Genomic DNA, 16,166 nt, shown 5'->3' with positions numbered 1-16,166 from the left:
GGGTTAAACAGACGTGGTGCCGTTCATGGTCAAGGATGGGAGGACGGATGCACGATTAGGTAGGTGGAGGGGTAGGTAGGTGGGTGCGATAGGGAGTAGTGATGCGTAATGGAGAAGCCGGCGGCCACCTCCCCCTCTACCTTTCTGCAGCCCTGCTCGCCACACATACGCACATATATATATTTACACTCACACTCGGGAAGACGCCACACACCCTCCTCTCTTTTTCCACCTCCTTCTTGACTTCGCTACGGCCGCAGCTCAGCACCGCCGAGCAATCATGACCGTCATCGAGAGATCAAGGCGAACACAAAGGCAACCGCAGACGTCACGTACTCTACGAGAAGAGCATGAGGAAGGCGAGCATCAGCGCGAACAGGCCAATGGCCTCCGTCAGGGCGAAGCCGAGAATGGCGTAGTTGAAGAGCATCTTGGTCAGGTTGGGCTGGCGAGCGCAGCCTATCAGCAGGCAGCCAAAGATGGCACCGATACCCAAGCCGACACCACCGAGGGCGATGGCGGCGAGACCGGTGCCGACGTAGTGCAGGCCCTGGACGGAGAGGGCGACAGTGGAGGCCTGGCGAGGGGCCACCACAAGCGCGCTGGAGGCGGCCGCCGCGCGACGGGCGACGGGCTGAGCAATGGCACGGCGCATCATCTTGAACCGTTAGGGTTTTAGTTGTGGGTATCGATGAACAAGTGGCACGCGAGCAAGAGCCAAAGGCGGAGAGAGAGCTGCGAACCGAAGGAGAGCGGGTGTGATGCTGCGTAGATTCTAATCAACTTTGGGGAGGTGAGCGCAGAGCATCGGCGTGCGTGTGTGTGGTGAATTTTGTGATGCGCCACGCATAAGTTTCGAGGAAGACAGGCGAGTAGCCAAGGGCGTGAAGAAGGGGAAAGGGTACGCGAGAAAGACGCAAGCAACAACAAACAACAGTGGACTACTTTCCCTCCACGAGGAAGGATGGGGGTGAGGGGTGGGGAGCCCTGCAACAGAGGCGGTCTGCGCCAATGCAGAGGCGACGGTGCGAGCATGCTTCACTCCCTCTTGACGTCTCTCGTTTTTCTTGCCTGCAATCGTTGGTGCCTGAGGCATGTTACAGCGCGTGCAGGCAGGCAAGTCACAGAGAAAGGAAAACAAAGAAGGCGCGGAAGAGAGAAGAGAAGGAGGAGGGGGGGGGGAGGGGTGCACCTACCGTGACGGCCAAATAGTGCGTGTTTCAGCGTCTGGAGCGGCGGCTGCGGCCGAGTGCTTCCGGCAGAGATTCCGCTCATATTTATCATGTAGCTTATTCTCCCTCACTTATTCTCACGCTCTGAGTAAGTGTGCGTGCGCGTGTGCGCGCTGTAGTGCAACGGTTGTCGGATGATGCACGAAGAGCTAGACCGCGAGAGTGAGTGGTACAGCTAATCCATTGACACACACCACCATCATCACGATGGCACTTACTCTCAAGCGACGACTCACTACGAGTTGTAACGGAAGGGAGCGGAGGGGGGGAAGGTAACGCATCATCATCCTCTGCCGCCGTTGCCCCCCTCTCACTGCCCACTTATACACAGAACACACACGCACACGCGAAAGAAAACAACAACAACAACAACGAAAACAACTCGTACGAGCTTAGTCGATGAGGGTCAAACACACGCACAGAGGCAAATATGCGCACGGGGAGCGAGGCGAGGCGCATCACCGTGGTGGCGGTGGCGGCGTCTCAGCAACACGTGGCCATGTGCATGTGGATGCTTGGTAGGGGGGGGGGGAGGAGGAGGAGGAGGCGGAGGAGGCGGGGGGGGGGGATGAGGGGAAAAACGATGATCTCCTGCACCAAAAGCGGCAGCCTCGCACGGATAGGCAGGCAGGCAACCCCGACGAAGTACAATCGCAGAGGCTCTTCCTACGCCCGACGCCGCCGTCCACGAACGTCGAACATGCCTCGTGACACTTCCTGGAAGGGGTTGACGCCTTCGAACGGATCCGGCACCTTCTCCTTCGACTTGACCTTCTTCACCTTGCCGCGGTCCATCTCCATCTCCCACATGGGATCACGGATGCGCTGCTGGAACTTGTGTGCAGATGCCGGTCGTCGTACCGTCTCAGGAGTGTTGAGCACCTTGCGCTGATGCAGTGCTTGCACGGCGTTCCGGCCAACCCGAAAGTTTGGGCTCTTCCGCTGTTGCGGCGGCGTCGTGTCGGTGGACGCACCACCGTCGGTGCCGTCCTTCAACACGCACTTCATCGACTTAACGATGCCACCATACAGTGAAACCTTGGCCAACTTGAGCGGCGCCTCGCCGTCCGCCGGTGCGTTGTGCTCGTCATCTCGTTGTGAGGGTGGTGGCGCCACGTCTGCCTCGATGCGGCTGTCCTGCACTGCGCATCCGTTCAGCCGTGCCGGCAGCCGGCGTACATATGCACAGTCCTGCTTTTCGTCGTTGCCGTCGCTGTCCGAGTCCGTTGGAAGCGCCTCTTGCATGCGCTTGAAGGTTTGCGCCCTGGCGGTCGTGCTCGACGACGGAGACGCGGGCTCGACGGCGTGGCCCCCGTCACCGCTGTCGCCAGACGCGTTGGCCAGGAGTTGCGGCGTTTCTGCGGCCGTCGCGGGCGGGGGAGAGCGATGCCCGTTTAAACTGCCCGCCTGCCGTTGCGCAGCGCGACGTTTCTCCATTAGTGCCTGCACCTCCGACTCGCTCAGCTCTCGCCCAACAGCGCCGTCCTCTTCCACTGCTGTCGCCGCGCCAAGCTTGGAGGCGGCGGTGGAAGACTCAGAGGCCGGTGCGCTGCCGCGGATGTTGTGCTGCTGCTGACGCGGCGGCTGCATCTTCTCAGTGGCGACCGTGGGCTTACGGGAGTAGAAGAGCATGTACACCTGTGCCTGCTGCAGCTGGTCCTCCGAAAGACGACTAACATGGCTGTCGTTGAACTCGTACCACATGCCATTAGGGGCTTTGGCCAGGGTGTAGTAGTGGCCGTAGTCGATGGAACGCCCCTCGTGAACGCATACGGCGTTGAGCTCGTACTGGCAATCGGATCTCTTCATTGTCGCTGGGGAGGACACACCATTGTGGGGTTGCACGTGATTCGGCGGCGGCGGCGACGATGACGACGACGACAGTAGGGTGCAGTAGCGGGTAATGTCCAGCTCCAGCGGGAACGGCACGTGCTTGTTAATTTTGTTGCCGGTGGGGGTAAAGCGCTTCACGTGGATGACGAGCACGGGCGGCGGGACGTGGATGCTTAGCTTTTTCTTCGCCCGCACGCCGACCTGGCGTGGGGACAGGTAGGAGCGGCCATCGAGTTCCTCGACCGCGCAGAACTTGTCAAGGCAGTGCTGCAGCGTGCGCCCCGCTAACTCCACCGAGAGAATCGTAAAGGGGTCGTAGGTATTGGAGTACAGGGTCTGAGGGTCAAGGCCGTGCCGTGAGGCGCGCTGCGCCCGCTTCCCCTCTGCTTGCTTTGCCTCCATCTTGAGATCCATCGCCTCCTGCTGCTTGCCGGCGCGCAGCAGCTGCTGAATCTCTTCCTGGCGCGACCACATCACTTGTGAGAGTAGGTAGCCGCCGCAGATGCGGTGAAGCGCGGTGGTGTGCGCCACCCGGGGGTGCACCTTCTTGGAGCCGACAAGGCGGTGCAGCAGCGATTTCTGGCACGAAAAGAGAAGTTGCACCGCGAACTCGTGCGCGTCGCTCTGCCGCCCAATGGAGAAGTGCTTTGAGAGCAGACGGAGGCTGCTCATGATCTGCCCAGGTCGGTACGCACCGCCGCCGCCGGTTCGGCCCTGCTGTGGCGCGTGCTGCATCTTGCGAAACGTCTCGGCAAGGGCGAAGGCGAAGTCGAAGGGGGCGCCAAGCTGGCTGTCCGCCGAGCGAAACGTGTTCATGAAGTACTGCGCCACCGCCGGGGTATGGGCCAGTGCTTGCAGCACGCTGTTCGCGAAGCACGTGTTGCCAAGATTCATGAGCCCCAGTCCAACAGGCGTGATGGCCTGCCAACGCAAGTGTAGGCTGCTGCGAAACTGCGCGTCGGAGCACAGCTCTGTTGCCTTGTCGACGCGCCGCGGGTCATCGTCCTCGTCATCGTCGCTGTCCGAGTATCCGCGGAGCGCCGCCCCCTCGTCGTCGTCGTCTGCGTCGCTGCCGTCGTGTTCGCCACCCTGCCGCTGCGTGCACATCGCATCGCGGAGCTGACGTGTGTGCTGCGGGTTGAGGACAACGGCGCTACGGGGGTATTCAACAACGTGCGGTTTCCGATAGCGCTCAAACTCGATCTTGCGGAACAAGATCTCCTTCCCGGCGAACCCGAGCGAGCGATTATGTGCGACGTCCATGCTGTGTGTGGTGGCTGAACGGCACACAGCGTGTATGACGTTGAAGCTGCCGAAGAAGGCGGAAGCGGCGGAGGAGGGGGGAGGAAGGAAGGAAAAGATCAAGAGCAAGAGCGTGGAGTCAATGTTCAGCAGACAGCTTTCGAGGGCAAACCCCGAAACGCGAACACCAGCCTCCCCCCCCTTAATGCAAGCAGGACGTCTGGGGAGCGCGGGTCGCGCGTACACGGCCGTTTCCTGCGGCCTCGTGCACTCGCCCCTCTTTGACGCATGCGCCATGAGAAACGCCCCCGCCAGACGTATGCGATGAAAGGGGAGGTAGGGAACAAGGAAACGGTGACGAGCCAGCGCGTCAGCAGCCACAACAGACCCACGCGTGCAGGACAGCACTGCCAGGCCAGCTCCTCGCCCAGCGTAGCCCCGGTACATATACATACAGAGGAGCGCCAGGGCACAGCCGGCTACAGCGCTGCCACGAACTCAGCACATTTCTTTTGTTTGTTTTGTTTGTCGGTGAGTTGTTGCCAGCAGAGATGGAACACAGGCGTCACGTTCCAGCTCTGCATCGTGTACCCGTCCATCTCCTCCCCCCCTCTCACTCTGAGTGCACCAGCACCACCACCACTCAGTTCGTGTTTGTGCACGACCCCCATGCATGCGAGAGCGTCTCTCTCTCTCTCTCTCTGTGCGTGTGTGTGAGTGTGTGCAGGCTCCATTCTCAATAGACACGTACCGTTGCGTTCTGCGCCGCATGCGCGGTTGCGTCGACAGAGAAGACAATGAGGGGCAGGAGGGCGGTGGTGGCGGTGATGGGTTCGAGGCGCCAGACGACTTCAGTGCATGTCGTCGTAGCACATGGGCACCAGAGGAGTGACAGCCTCACGCTCTACAAGCAGGGGATCTCTCCATGCACACGCAGTTGCCACCTGTACGTCACTGCGGTTTGGCAGGCATGGGAGAAGAGGGAGCGCCTGACGCGCTACCCATGAGCTTAAAAAGCGTTCTTCGCGGCGTGGAGGTGACAGGAGATGGCGCGGAGGACGACGACGACGACGACGACGCAGCTAGCATGATAGGGTGCACCATCACTGACTGCGTTTGCACGGGCAGAGTGGTTCGGGGCGGAAGGGGTGCAAGAGTCGCAGCAGCGGCTGGCCCTACTGCACAGCTTATTTCTGCTAGTGCAACGGCTGTTGCTGCAAGGGCGTTCGCATCGCCACTGATGGCGTTGTCGCGCTTGCTGGTACTGCCGCCGCTGCCGTGCTCAGCACCAGTCCGTGGCCGCTTCAAGTGCAGATTGGGTCGCAGCGGCACGTGCACGGCGGCGGTCTTCGGTGCCTCTGGCACTGTCGGCGGTGCCGCAGGGCAAAGAGCGCGGCTGCCTGAGCAGCTGCTCGTCAGCGTCGATGCAGCCGCTGTGCTTATGAAGGATTGCGCACCCGTTTTGGATAAGGTGAAGACAGTGCGACGTGATGGGGCCACGGCACCGGCTGAGGCGGTAATATCCATCGTTGGGGGCGTGACGCCCGGTGACGACGGCTGCATGGCTACCGGCTGAGCTGAGGCCATCCCAGTGAGATTCACGACCGGGGACGCAGCAGCAGCGCGCACTGAATGGGACGGTTCCGCTGCAGACGACCCGGCACCCAACTTCCTTGACGACGTGTGACGCATGAGATCGAGCACAGATGTGATATTGGCGCTCTTTGGTGTGGGGCCAGGCACCGTTGTAGACGGCGACGAGGGCAGCGCGGTTGGTTGTGTCGTGCTGATGCCACTGTTGGCAGAGAGGCGCGGCCGACGGGATGTCGAGAAGTTGCTCAACTGCGGCGCAGAGGTCACCACGAAGTCGTCGCCCAGCTCAGAGAACGGAATCAGCGGCGGCGGGTCTCTTTCCAGCGATGCGAGTGCCGCTTGTCCTGTCGACGACTGTGAATGAACGCTGACTCGCGGGGACTCCTGCATTGATACAACGGCCCCGTCGACTTCTTCGCCCCCCCTCGACACCGCTTGCGACGGCTGCGGCTGCATAAACTGGTCCAGCGTGCTCTGCTGAGATGCGGACGGGGTCGACAAGGTTGTCGCGGCCACCACGTCGCGCCTGGCCACCTTCTGCTTGTCGGCGCCGTCGTGCAGGCGCACCTCCGCCCCAGTCATCTTCGACGTCTCGAACATAGCCGCGGTCACGCTCAGCTTCGTCTGCAGCAGCGGCCAGATGACACTGTCGGAGGTGCCCTCGGCCAGCAGGTACTTAATGTGGCACGGCTGCGCCTGGCCGATACGGTGCACGCGGTCCTCACACTGCAAGTGGGTGCTGGGGTTCCAATCCAGCTCAGTGAAGACTACCGTGGACGCACACGTGAAGTTGTGACCGATGCCGCTGGACTGCATGGAGAGGATAGCCACCGTGCACGTCGCTTCTGTTCGAAAGTGCTCCGCCGCTGGCTCGCGTTGCGCCGGTGGCGTGTCGCCAGAGATGTAGATGTAGTCGATGGGTTGGCGCGGCCGCACCGCCTCGACCGCGCTCCGGAGCGCCTCCATCATGCACTGGTGATGTGCGAACAGGATGAGCTTCTCACCCGAATCGAGGTGCTGTTCCACAATACCGCTGACGTAATCCTGCACCGCGGGTATCTTGGCACGTGCGGTGGCCATCTTCATCTCGAATACATTTGGTGCCCGCGCAGCCCAGTCGCCCCCGCCATTGTCCACGAGAGAAGACGTCGAGCTAGTGGCTGCTGCCGACGTCGAGCTAAGGCTGCGGCGCAAGGCGATAATCTGCTTCTCCAGCGCCTTCTTTTCTTTCTCCGTGATGTACATGTAGAGCAGTTGGCGAGACTTGGAGGGCAACTCACTGCCGAGCTCGTGCTTTGTGCGGCGAATCAGGAAGTGGCGCAGCAGACTGTGCAGCTCATCGGGATGGGCGTGACCGGTCATGTCGATGCCGAAGCGACCGACAAAGGAGTTGCAGTACCGCGCACCGAACTGGGCCTTGCTCGGCACTAGGCTTGGCTGGATGGCCTGCAGCTGCGCGTACAGCTCGATGGGGCGTGACATGGCTGGCGTGCCTGACAGGAGGATGACACGGCGGCTCGCGCGGCAGAGCTTGAGTGACTGCTGCGCGCGCTTGGCCGCCCCAGCCTTGATGTAGTGCGACTCGTCGAGGATGACAACGTTGAAGTGGGCGTTCTCGACACACTTCAGGGAGCTGTAGGAGACGATCGCGACGGCCTGCAGGCTCGTCGCCGTTGCCTTGGCGCCTTGCAGGATGGCGATGCGCGCGAAGGGGATACCGCAGAACTTGTTGAACTCCTTCGCCCAGTTCTCCATGAGCGACATGGGGCACACGACCAGCACCGGCCACTCGTCCCGGTAGTGGTGAGCAACGGCGATGGCTTGCACCGTCTTGCCGAGTCCCATGTCATCGGCAATCATGGCGCGGCCGTGGCGCTCCAGAACGAAGCGCACACCATCCCGCTGGAACGGTTTCAGGCGCCGGTACACACAATCCTCTGCGTCTGGTAGGCAGGCGCGGCCAGCGGCCACGTCATCCGCGTACTGCCGTGGAAGTTGCCGCATCCGCTCCACGCAGCGAAAGTAGAAGCTAGGGATCTCCTCGAACGCCACGTGCGGCAGTGAACAGGCCCTGAGAGCGGTGACGAGGCGAGTGTACTGCGCCATGGGGTACAGGAAAGCCCGTCCGGCGGTGTACCACATGCCCTCAAACTGAGAATCCTGCAGCACGGCAAGGCGAAGCGTGTCCCACCTCGACGCTTCCCCCTGCACGCGAATCATGAAGCACGCGACGTCCTTTCTTGTCGGGTGTACCAGCGCCTCAAAGCGCAGCACAACGCCAGTGTCGGCCAGAGGGCATCCCGGGGAACCCAGCGTGACGCGGGTGTACCCCTCGCACTGCACTGGGGCCAGCGCGTAGAAGCGGCAGCGCCCGAGTGCGCAGGTGTAGCACGGCTTGCCATCACGGCTGATGAGGTAGCGCGCGGGGTGGTCGCACTGGCAGTTCATCCGCTACGTGCGAGGACTGGCTGGGGAAGCAGCGTCAGTCCGCGATCGAGGCACTCTCATGCGAAGAGATCAGAACAGCTAAGGGCGAGAGGAGGCGCAGGAGGCGCCAGGGGTGTAGGTGCGCGAGCGTGAATGATCTATGGGATGCCACGTGTGTAGGTTTGGCTGCGTGGCTGGGTGTATGGTGCCAGTGACCAGCTCAGCGAAGTGCGAGAGCTGCACGAATGGCGGACAGCGCTAGAAAAGGAAAGGGACGGCGCAGCGCCTGTCTGCACGGAAGTAAGGTGCGCTTGTGCGTGTGCGTGTGTGTGGGAGGGCAAGAGGTGCGTGAGCTGGGAACGCAGCATTCGACGGACAAGGCAACCGCAGAAAAGGAGAAGGAGAGACGTGACGCCCCGTGCCACTGCCTACCATGTACGTGTGTCGGTCTGCTTGTGTAGTTGACGGCGTGCGCTGACGAATTAATCGGTGATTTTTCGTGTGCCGCGACGCATGCGCCGTTCGTGGCCAAGCACGAGATGCAGGAGGCGGGAGGAGGTTGGGGATAAGATGGGCGTGCTTGGCAGCTGCTTTTCTGCGCGGGGCCTCTGCTGCGACACTGCTCGCACGTTTTTTTTTCTTGTTTTCGATTCGAGTCCGACGACGTCGCTCTGCACGTCGGGGAGCCGTACTCGAACGTGGTGATCGACGATGATGAAAGCACGCAAAAGGGCGTAGAAGGGGGCGGGACGAGGCAGAAGGTGAGGTGATGGAGAGACATCTACACGCACACGCACACACAAGGGCATGGGAAGGGGCGGATACGCCAGCATGATGCGCACAGGCACCCCAGCCACGACTCACTCACACGCCGAAACACATGACGTGCACCTCTACGTATGCTGGTGAGAGAGGAGGATAGGAATGCCTGCGCATCTGAAGTGCCTCGGTCGACACCGTTAGGCCCCTCCCCTCCACCTGTCACACGTTTATATGCACGGGGCGTTCGCTCTCTACCTCTCCGGCTTCCAGTGCGTACACGTATCCCCTTTTGTTTAGCCGTGTGTGTGTATCCAACCAACCGAGACGACGACAACGACAGGAGGAGGTCACACATGCACACGGGCGCACCCGCGGTACACACGCTTCCTCGTCATCTTCCTCGTTGAACGTTCAACCGTTATGCATATATATATATATATATATGTGTGTGTGTGTGTGCGTGTGTGTATGTGCTTTCTCCGTTCCACCTCATCCACACAACCACGCCGACAACACACAGGTAAACGCACTACGTAGACGTGCACCCACACGCGTTCGCCGAAGACAGCAGGGCAGGCATGGAGCACGGAGGAATGCAAACCCGTAAAGGGGTGGCTGGTGGTTGCGGCGACAATGGCATATCAAGGGCCGCCACCACTCCTGTGCGTGTGCCTGTGTGCGTTATGGGCGACACAGTGACGCAGCAACACCTCCTACGACCCCGACTTCGGCGGTACCCTCGGCGCGCACCCGCTTTGGGGGCGTGCGCCTTTCGCATCGCGATGGTGTTTCGCGACGGCGCTCTGCCAAGGGCGGCGGCGACGACGGCTGTGAGGCCGACGCCGGCGACACCGCGCCTGCTTCTTTCGCCTTGACACCCCCTTCAGTGCCGCGTGTGTCGTCTGCTTCGGCGGCGCCGCTGTGCTGGCCGTGGGCGGCGTGGCTGCAGCGGCCAATTATGTCATCAAAGACGTCAAGGACGTCGCGAGCTGTCACGTGCGCATCGACCACCCACGCGCGCAGCTGTCGCATGCTCTCCTTTAGCTGCTCTGCTGCCGCGTCACTGAGGGCAGGTGCTTCTGCGAGCGAAATCTTCGACTGCACGGTGGCGGCACACATCACGCGCAGTAGCTCCAGTGCGGTCGTGAAGGTTTGGCCGCTGTACGGATACGGGGTCGCCTTGCCGTATTCGCGGCACAGCTGCCACAGGAAGGACACCGTCCAAGGCAGCACATGCCCGGCACGCGCAAACAAACACGTCAGGGCAGCGGACTGCGTGCAGAGGATGAGGAGGCACTGCACATACGACGCCCGCTGCCCATCGGAGGCTGTCAGCATATCGCATAGCAGCAGCAGCCCATCTAGCCCATTCGACTCAATCAACGCGGCACCGTCCTGCGGCACCTCGCAGGCATGCCGGAGCAGTTGCAGGAGAAAGGCGAGCTGCGGTGGAATTTCCTTGCGCAGCTCCTGTGCCACATCAGCTGCAGATGCCTGCGTGACGCCTCCGCTGCTCTTGCCGCCACCGCCGAGCTTGTTGGTACGCAGCTGCAGGGCCTCTTGGCGCTCCAGCATGAGCGGGACGCTGATAGCGGCCAGCGGAGGGGTGGTGGCCCAGCGGGTGAAGGGCATCGGGGTGTCGAGGACCGATTCGAGGTGCATCAAGAAGTGCACGAGGTGGTGGTGCAGGACGTCGTCGTAGCGACCCAGCGGCCGAATCGACATGATTAGCATGATTGCCAGCGGCGTGGGAAGACGCGGCACCGCAGCAGCTGACGAGACGCGGCGTGGCTGCGCAGGTTGCTGCGACCGTCTCCCTGCGCCGCCGGTGGAGGGGGACATCTGCATCTGGGCCAGTTTTATACGCGCGACGCTCACCACGACTCGCAGGGCTCCCTTCGGTATGTACAGCGTGCTCAGCGCTGCTACCGCGGCGGAGCGCAGCTGCGGGTCGATCGATGTGAGCGCCTTCAGCAGCAATGGTATCACTCGTCCCGTTGGCAGGTGAGCCGAAAAAGTCGCTGACACGGAGGCTACCCGGTGCAGGAGAGGCACCATGTAGCGCAGGTCCAACACGTTGCTCAGCGACAGCCGCTCGAGGTCGGTTACGTGTGCGTCGCCGGCGGAGCGCAGCTCAGGAAACACGGCACCGAGCAGGTCGGTCGCGCCATCGGCACTGCTGCCGTCTTCCAAGTGAATGGCGTTGTGCAGACGCGATGAGGCGAGCAGGGCCATACAGGTCATGTCCTCTTCGGTCAGCGTGTCAAGGTGCCAAGAGAGCATCTCCACCTCCGGCGTGCGTGCGGCGCTCGCTGTGTGGCCGCACAGCAGGAAGCGGCGCTGCACGAGCGCATCCGGCACCTCAGCACCTTCGTGGTAGTCAGGCGAGAGATACTTGGCAGCTGCTGAGCGCTGCCTTTTCCCTTGTTGCTCTGCTGCAGCCTCGTCGGCGCGCTCCTCCTTGGTGGCAGCGGTAGCAGTCGCAGCGTGCGCGACGTGGCGGGCAGCGCTCAGGTAGTGGAGGGTGAGGCAAACGGCGTAGATAAGCCGGTCTTGCACGCCGAGAGTGCCGCTGTACACGTCAAGGCACACGCGGCCCAGCGCTGCACACTCGTCAACGGAGAGGCAGGGATGCCGCTGCTCGGCGCCGGATAGCGAGATGAGCTGCAACAGCGTGCGAGTACAGGCAAGCATCAATACTAGGAGGCCAGCGAGCGACCCTTCGCGATCCGCGTTGGCTCTCAAGTGAGCCGTCACAGCCGCTTCGTCGGACAGGAGCGCTCGTCCAAGTCTCAAGGCGAGTTTGTGCGCAGCCTCTGTCGCGCTACTGCTACGGGACGACGGTGCAGAGGCAGTGCTGTGGGTGAGAGACAAGAGCACCCCTGCAACCTGCCAGCAGACCGAGCTCATGGCAAACCACGGCGGGGTCGGGGCCTTTGCAGCCTTGTCCTTGGCAGCGAGCGAGTCCTCGATGCCGAGTGCCGTGCAGACATCCTCGACAAGGCTGGTGCGCATTGGTGCTTGTTTCGCGGCTCTGCCCAGCACTTCCCCATCCAACGGCGACGCCGAGGACACTGCTATGCTCAGCCGACTCAGCAAGGCCACCGCTGCCTCTTCTTCCGGAAGCGGCAGAACAGGGCTGTGCAGGGTAAACGCGAAGGTGCGAAGGTGCGCTGACTGCGACGTCAACCTGCAGCGGCGCGGCGCCTTTGCGAAACCCCGCTGCCGGTCAGCAAGTACCAGCACTTCGATGCACTGCTGCTGCGTCACCCGCGGCACATTCAGCTCTGCCGTCGCAGCCACTGCGGTCTGCGCCAAGAGGCGTGCTCGCCTTTCCCACAGATGCACGACGCGACCCACGACGCTCTCGAATTCGGCGAGGGAGGCCTGCAGGTGGGTACCCCACAGGTTAGCACTGCTGGAGCTGCTGCTGTTGCTGCTACTGCCGCCGCCGTTGTTGTTCGCACACTCCACCCTCGGCGTTTTCTGCTTTCTGCGCAGCTGCTGGTGAGCATGCTGCTCACCGTCACCATCGTCCTCGCCGCCACCGGCACTGCCCTTCTGCTGCTGCTTCTCCTTCGTGCGATCAATGAAGTGCAGGGCGGCTGCCGCCAAAACGCCGTGCTGCGCGTCTCGCAGCTCGTGCGTCACGCGATCGGCCACCTTCGACAGGCTGCGCATCAAGAGATGATTGAGGACGTGCAGGAAGACTGGCACTGTGTTGGGTGTCAGGCAGGAGAGCCACAGATGGGCCTCGGCCATCGTACAGGAGGAGTGAATGGTGACGCTGTGCACGGTCCACAGCAGCAGCTGGGCTGCCCATCCCATCGCCCGCGCCTCCTGCACCGCCTCCATGCTCTCCTGCCTCGGTGGGCTGTGCGGCCGATGGTGTGTCACCCAGAGGAGTATGCTGAGCAGCAGTGGCCACTCGCCAATGCCGACCGTCTGAGACATATTGATGTGGTGCATCTTCATCATGGGCACCCTGCGCTGCTGGCTGACGGCGAGAAGTTCACACAAGAGCGCCACACTCGCTGCTGGCCACGGCTTGAGTATGTCGTTCTGCTTCTGCAGGGCAGCCGTGATGGGGTGCACAGACGCAGCGGCCGCCGTAGCGTGTCCGTTGGATCCTTTGCCAGTCATGGGGCCACGGGCAACACTGGTGCTACTGACGGCACTACGGGCAAGGTCAGGCAGAAAAATCGGCACAGCGCTCAGCCACGGCACCCGCACGTCAAAGACGTCAACGTAGCTCTTCATGAGCAGCAGCATGCGCTGCACCACTACATGCGTCTTCTCGAGGACTGCGTCGGTGGCAGCGGATGACGGCGATGTGGCTGACGACGTGGGGGCGGCGGCAGAGGCGGTTAGGGTACGGTGGAGTTGCTGTGTCATGCGGTGCCAAAACTCTTCACGACTTGGCAGCGCCGCCTGCAGGTGGTGGCGCACCTGGGCGTTGTACGTGTCCCACACCTCAGCCTCGGCGGTGTCGTTGCCCTGCAGAACGTCGAGATCCGCCTCGGTAAAGTCGCGCGGGCTGGGCAGCGAGACGACCGTCTCTGCGGCGCTACCGCCAGCAGCTGCGTCCCCAGCAGTGCTCGTCCTCTTGTTTCGCTTTGCGGCGTTCTGGACGGCGAGCACGAGGGGCAGCACGCGCTTTGCTCGCATCAGCGCCGCCTGCGTCAGCTGCATTGCCAGCGCGAGCATGAGCAGATTCGTGGAGCCATTGATAAGGCGATGCACGTACTCAGCAACCCAGGCAGGGCAGATCTCGTCCGCGACGTCACGAGGGCACATGGTGTAGAAAGTGGACGTCTTGGCCACGACCGGCTCCAGCCGCACCTGCTGTGCGGCGAGGTGGTACGGCATCGGGCACAGAAACGTGCGCGTCATCAGATTGAGAACCGCCACCCGCACCGTCGCCGACGCGACGCCGTGTGAGCTGCCTTCCTCCGCGAGGTGGCCGGAGACCCGAGTAAAATAAGGCCGAATGAGGTCTGGGGCGCGTTGGAGAATGTGCAGCACGAGCTGCGACATGCGCTCGCTCGCCTTCGGCCGCAGCTGGCGCAGCAGGAAGAAGAGAAGGTAGTTGGGCATGCCCTGATCCTCGAGGGACTCGACTCGCGTGCTGGCGTAGTCGGCTGGTGATTCAATGGTCTCGTCGACAATGGCATACAGAATGGCTGCGGCGTTGTCGGCCACATGGTCGAACTCCAGCGCACGCACAAGCAACCGGAAGACGTTGCGCTGCGCCAGCAAGACGCGGCGCTTCTGCTCGGCCGTGATGTGGCGGCTTTGCACGAAGAGCTCGCGAACAACTCGCAGAGCGCTGAGTGCACACGCCACACCCGCACTCGTGCCCTCGCGCAAGAGCTCGGCCGCGTCCTCGAGGAGGTGCGTCAGGACGCCGTGGCTGCAGATGGTGTCGACGACGGCGTTGTGCATCGGTGACGTGACAAGCTGCACCAGGAAGCCGAGCCGCGTGAGGCGAACGCGGCGTTGATTGTACGTCAGCTGTAGGCGAAAGGCGGCGAGGTGCAACGGGACATCGGCGCGCCGCTGCGTGGCAACCGCTGCGAGCGGGCTCATCGACGCAGCGGAGGCAGCTGCAGGTGTAACGTGTGCATCGGCAGGGCTACGCAGGCGCGCAAGCACGAGCAGCGGTGCGTCCTTCACGGCGACCGTCAGAAACTGTAGTGCGGCAGTTACATGGGTGAGGGTGGCGTCGGAAAGCGTGGCGAGTGTTTTGCGGAATAGTGCGGCGCAATCGCCACGCAGCACCTCGCGCGCGAGGGCGACGCGGTTGCCCCGCTCGACCAACTGCGTCAGCACAACCGTCAGCGTCTGCAGCGTCGGCACGAAGTACTCGTGGCGGAGGAGGGTTGCTCGCAGCGCTTGCAGCGCCTCCTCTCGCTGAGACACGGCTACAGCTAGCTCATTCGCCTGCTCACCACCGACCTGCAGGGTGTGGCGAATCTTCGAAAGCCCCTCCAGGACCGTTTCTTTGTACTTGGACAAGAGATGCCCAACCAGCGGCTCCACGAGCGCCATTATGCTTGTCTTTGTTTTATTAGTTGCGTTTCCGCTGCTGTAGCGAAGGTTATTCGACTGTGAGAGGACGAAGGAGCAGAGGGCGGGGGGGGGAAGAAGCCCAACCTGTGCGTGTGTGTACGTCGGATGCGCAGTGCGCTGTTACACGTTTTACAAGGCTGACCTCACGATACACGTGCACGTTGAGAGAGAACGGGACAATGAATTCCGAGAAAAGTGGTTGACATACATGGGCGCGGCGAGAGAGGGGGTGTTTGAAGTATGCATACCGTATCATGATCCCCTTGAATGCTCGTGCCTTGTGAGGCGCCACTCCCCCACCGAACTCACCAACGCCCTCAGGCGCCACAGCGGCTCTCTCGGCGCACACGTGCGCGTGTGTGTCTGGGTGAATTCTTTTAGATAGTTTGTGTTTCTCCTATCGTGCCGCGGCGATGACCGAGTCCCCGTCTTGGTCCCTCTCCGAAGGAGGTGGGGCTTGGCTGCTGCTGCTTTCCGAGGGGGTTTCCATGCGTATACTCCTGCCACCGCCCACAGCTCATCCAACGGGCGCATACACGCAGCCACAGCGTGCCTACCGCTGCTGCCACTCCACGGCCACGTCCTGGGCGTCTCGAACGATGCTCGGCGGTTTCTCCACAACACAAAAAAAATGGGCCGCTAGGGGAATTGAACCCCTGACCTCCCGCACCCGAAGCGGGAATCATACCACTAGACCAAGCGGCCGCGGTACCCGAACATCACGGTACCGAAGTCAACGGAAGGCAACCCTTTTCCACTCAACGTACTGCTGTGGTCCCGGTGCAGGCTCTTCCAGTCTCTCCTCGGGTTCCCTGTGGACCAGCCGCATCACTGCGGTGGCCAGCTCCAGAGCCACGAGATCGCGTGGCACCGCGGACAGGTCCTCCAGGGCCCAAATGTGCCGCTTCCCGGTATGCGCCAAGACCTTGACCCATGCTGCTTGCGACACCGTCGCGGACTGTCGCTTGCGCACCTGCCGGTGCTTCGGACAGACGTACTCACGTG

The 16,166-nt window shown here is 62.2% G+C and overlaps 4 protein-coding genes and 1 non-coding gene across 5 annotated transcripts; all 5 read right to left on the bottom strand.

Annotated features, from left to right (window-relative positions):
• Window positions 1–337: 337 nt before the first annotated feature.
• LMJF_24_0630 (putative ATPase subunit 9) lies at window positions 338–658 on the bottom strand (the record flags this gene model as incomplete). Its single annotated transcript, XM_001683526.1, has 1 exon — window positions 338–658. The coding sequence occupies one exon, from the start codon at window positions 656–658 to the stop codon at window positions 338–340; it is 321 nt and encodes a 106-aa protein (XP_001683578.1).
• A 1,240-nt stretch (window positions 659–1,898) lies between these two features.
• Window positions 1,899–4,328, bottom strand: LMJF_24_0620 (putative ubiquitin hydrolase; the record flags this gene model as incomplete). Its single annotated transcript, XM_001683525.1, has 1 exon — window positions 1,899–4,328. The coding sequence occupies one exon, from the start codon at window positions 4,326–4,328 to the stop codon at window positions 1,899–1,901; it is 2,430 nt and encodes an 809-aa protein (XP_001683577.1).
• Window positions 4,329–5,258: 930 nt separating this feature from the next.
• Window positions 5,259–8,348, bottom strand: LMJF_24_0610 (putative DNA helicase; the record flags this gene model as incomplete). The annotated part of the gene is made up of 1 exon (XM_001683524.1): window positions 5,259–8,348. One exon carries the CDS (start codon window positions 8,346–8,348, stop codon window positions 5,259–5,261), a length of 3,090 nt encoding a protein of 1,029 aa, XP_001683576.1.
• Window positions 8,349–9,770: 1,422 nt separating this feature from the next.
• Window positions 9,771–15,140, bottom strand: LMJF_24_0600 (conserved hypothetical protein; the record flags this gene model as incomplete). Its single annotated transcript, XM_001683523.1, has 1 exon — window positions 9,771–15,140. The coding sequence occupies one exon, from the start codon at window positions 15,138–15,140 to the stop codon at window positions 9,771–9,773; it is 5,370 nt and encodes a 1,789-aa protein (XP_001683575.1).
• Window positions 15,141–15,794: 654 nt separating this feature from the next.
• On the bottom strand, window positions 15,795–15,866 carry LMJF_24_TRNAPRO_01. The gene has a single exon. It is a non-coding gene; the product is annotated as a tRNA-Pro (tRNA).
• Between the last annotated feature and the right edge of the window lie 300 nt (window positions 15,867–16,166).

This window comes from Leishmania major, chromosome 24 (assembly GCF_000002725.2).
Source record: "Leishmania major strain Friedlin complete genome, chromosome 24".
NCBI lineage: Eukaryota > Euglenozoa > Kinetoplastea > Trypanosomatida > Trypanosomatidae > Leishmania > Leishmania major.
The sequence above is the reverse complement of the archived record's forward strand: the minus strand, read 5'-3'. Positions and strand labels throughout refer to the sequence as shown.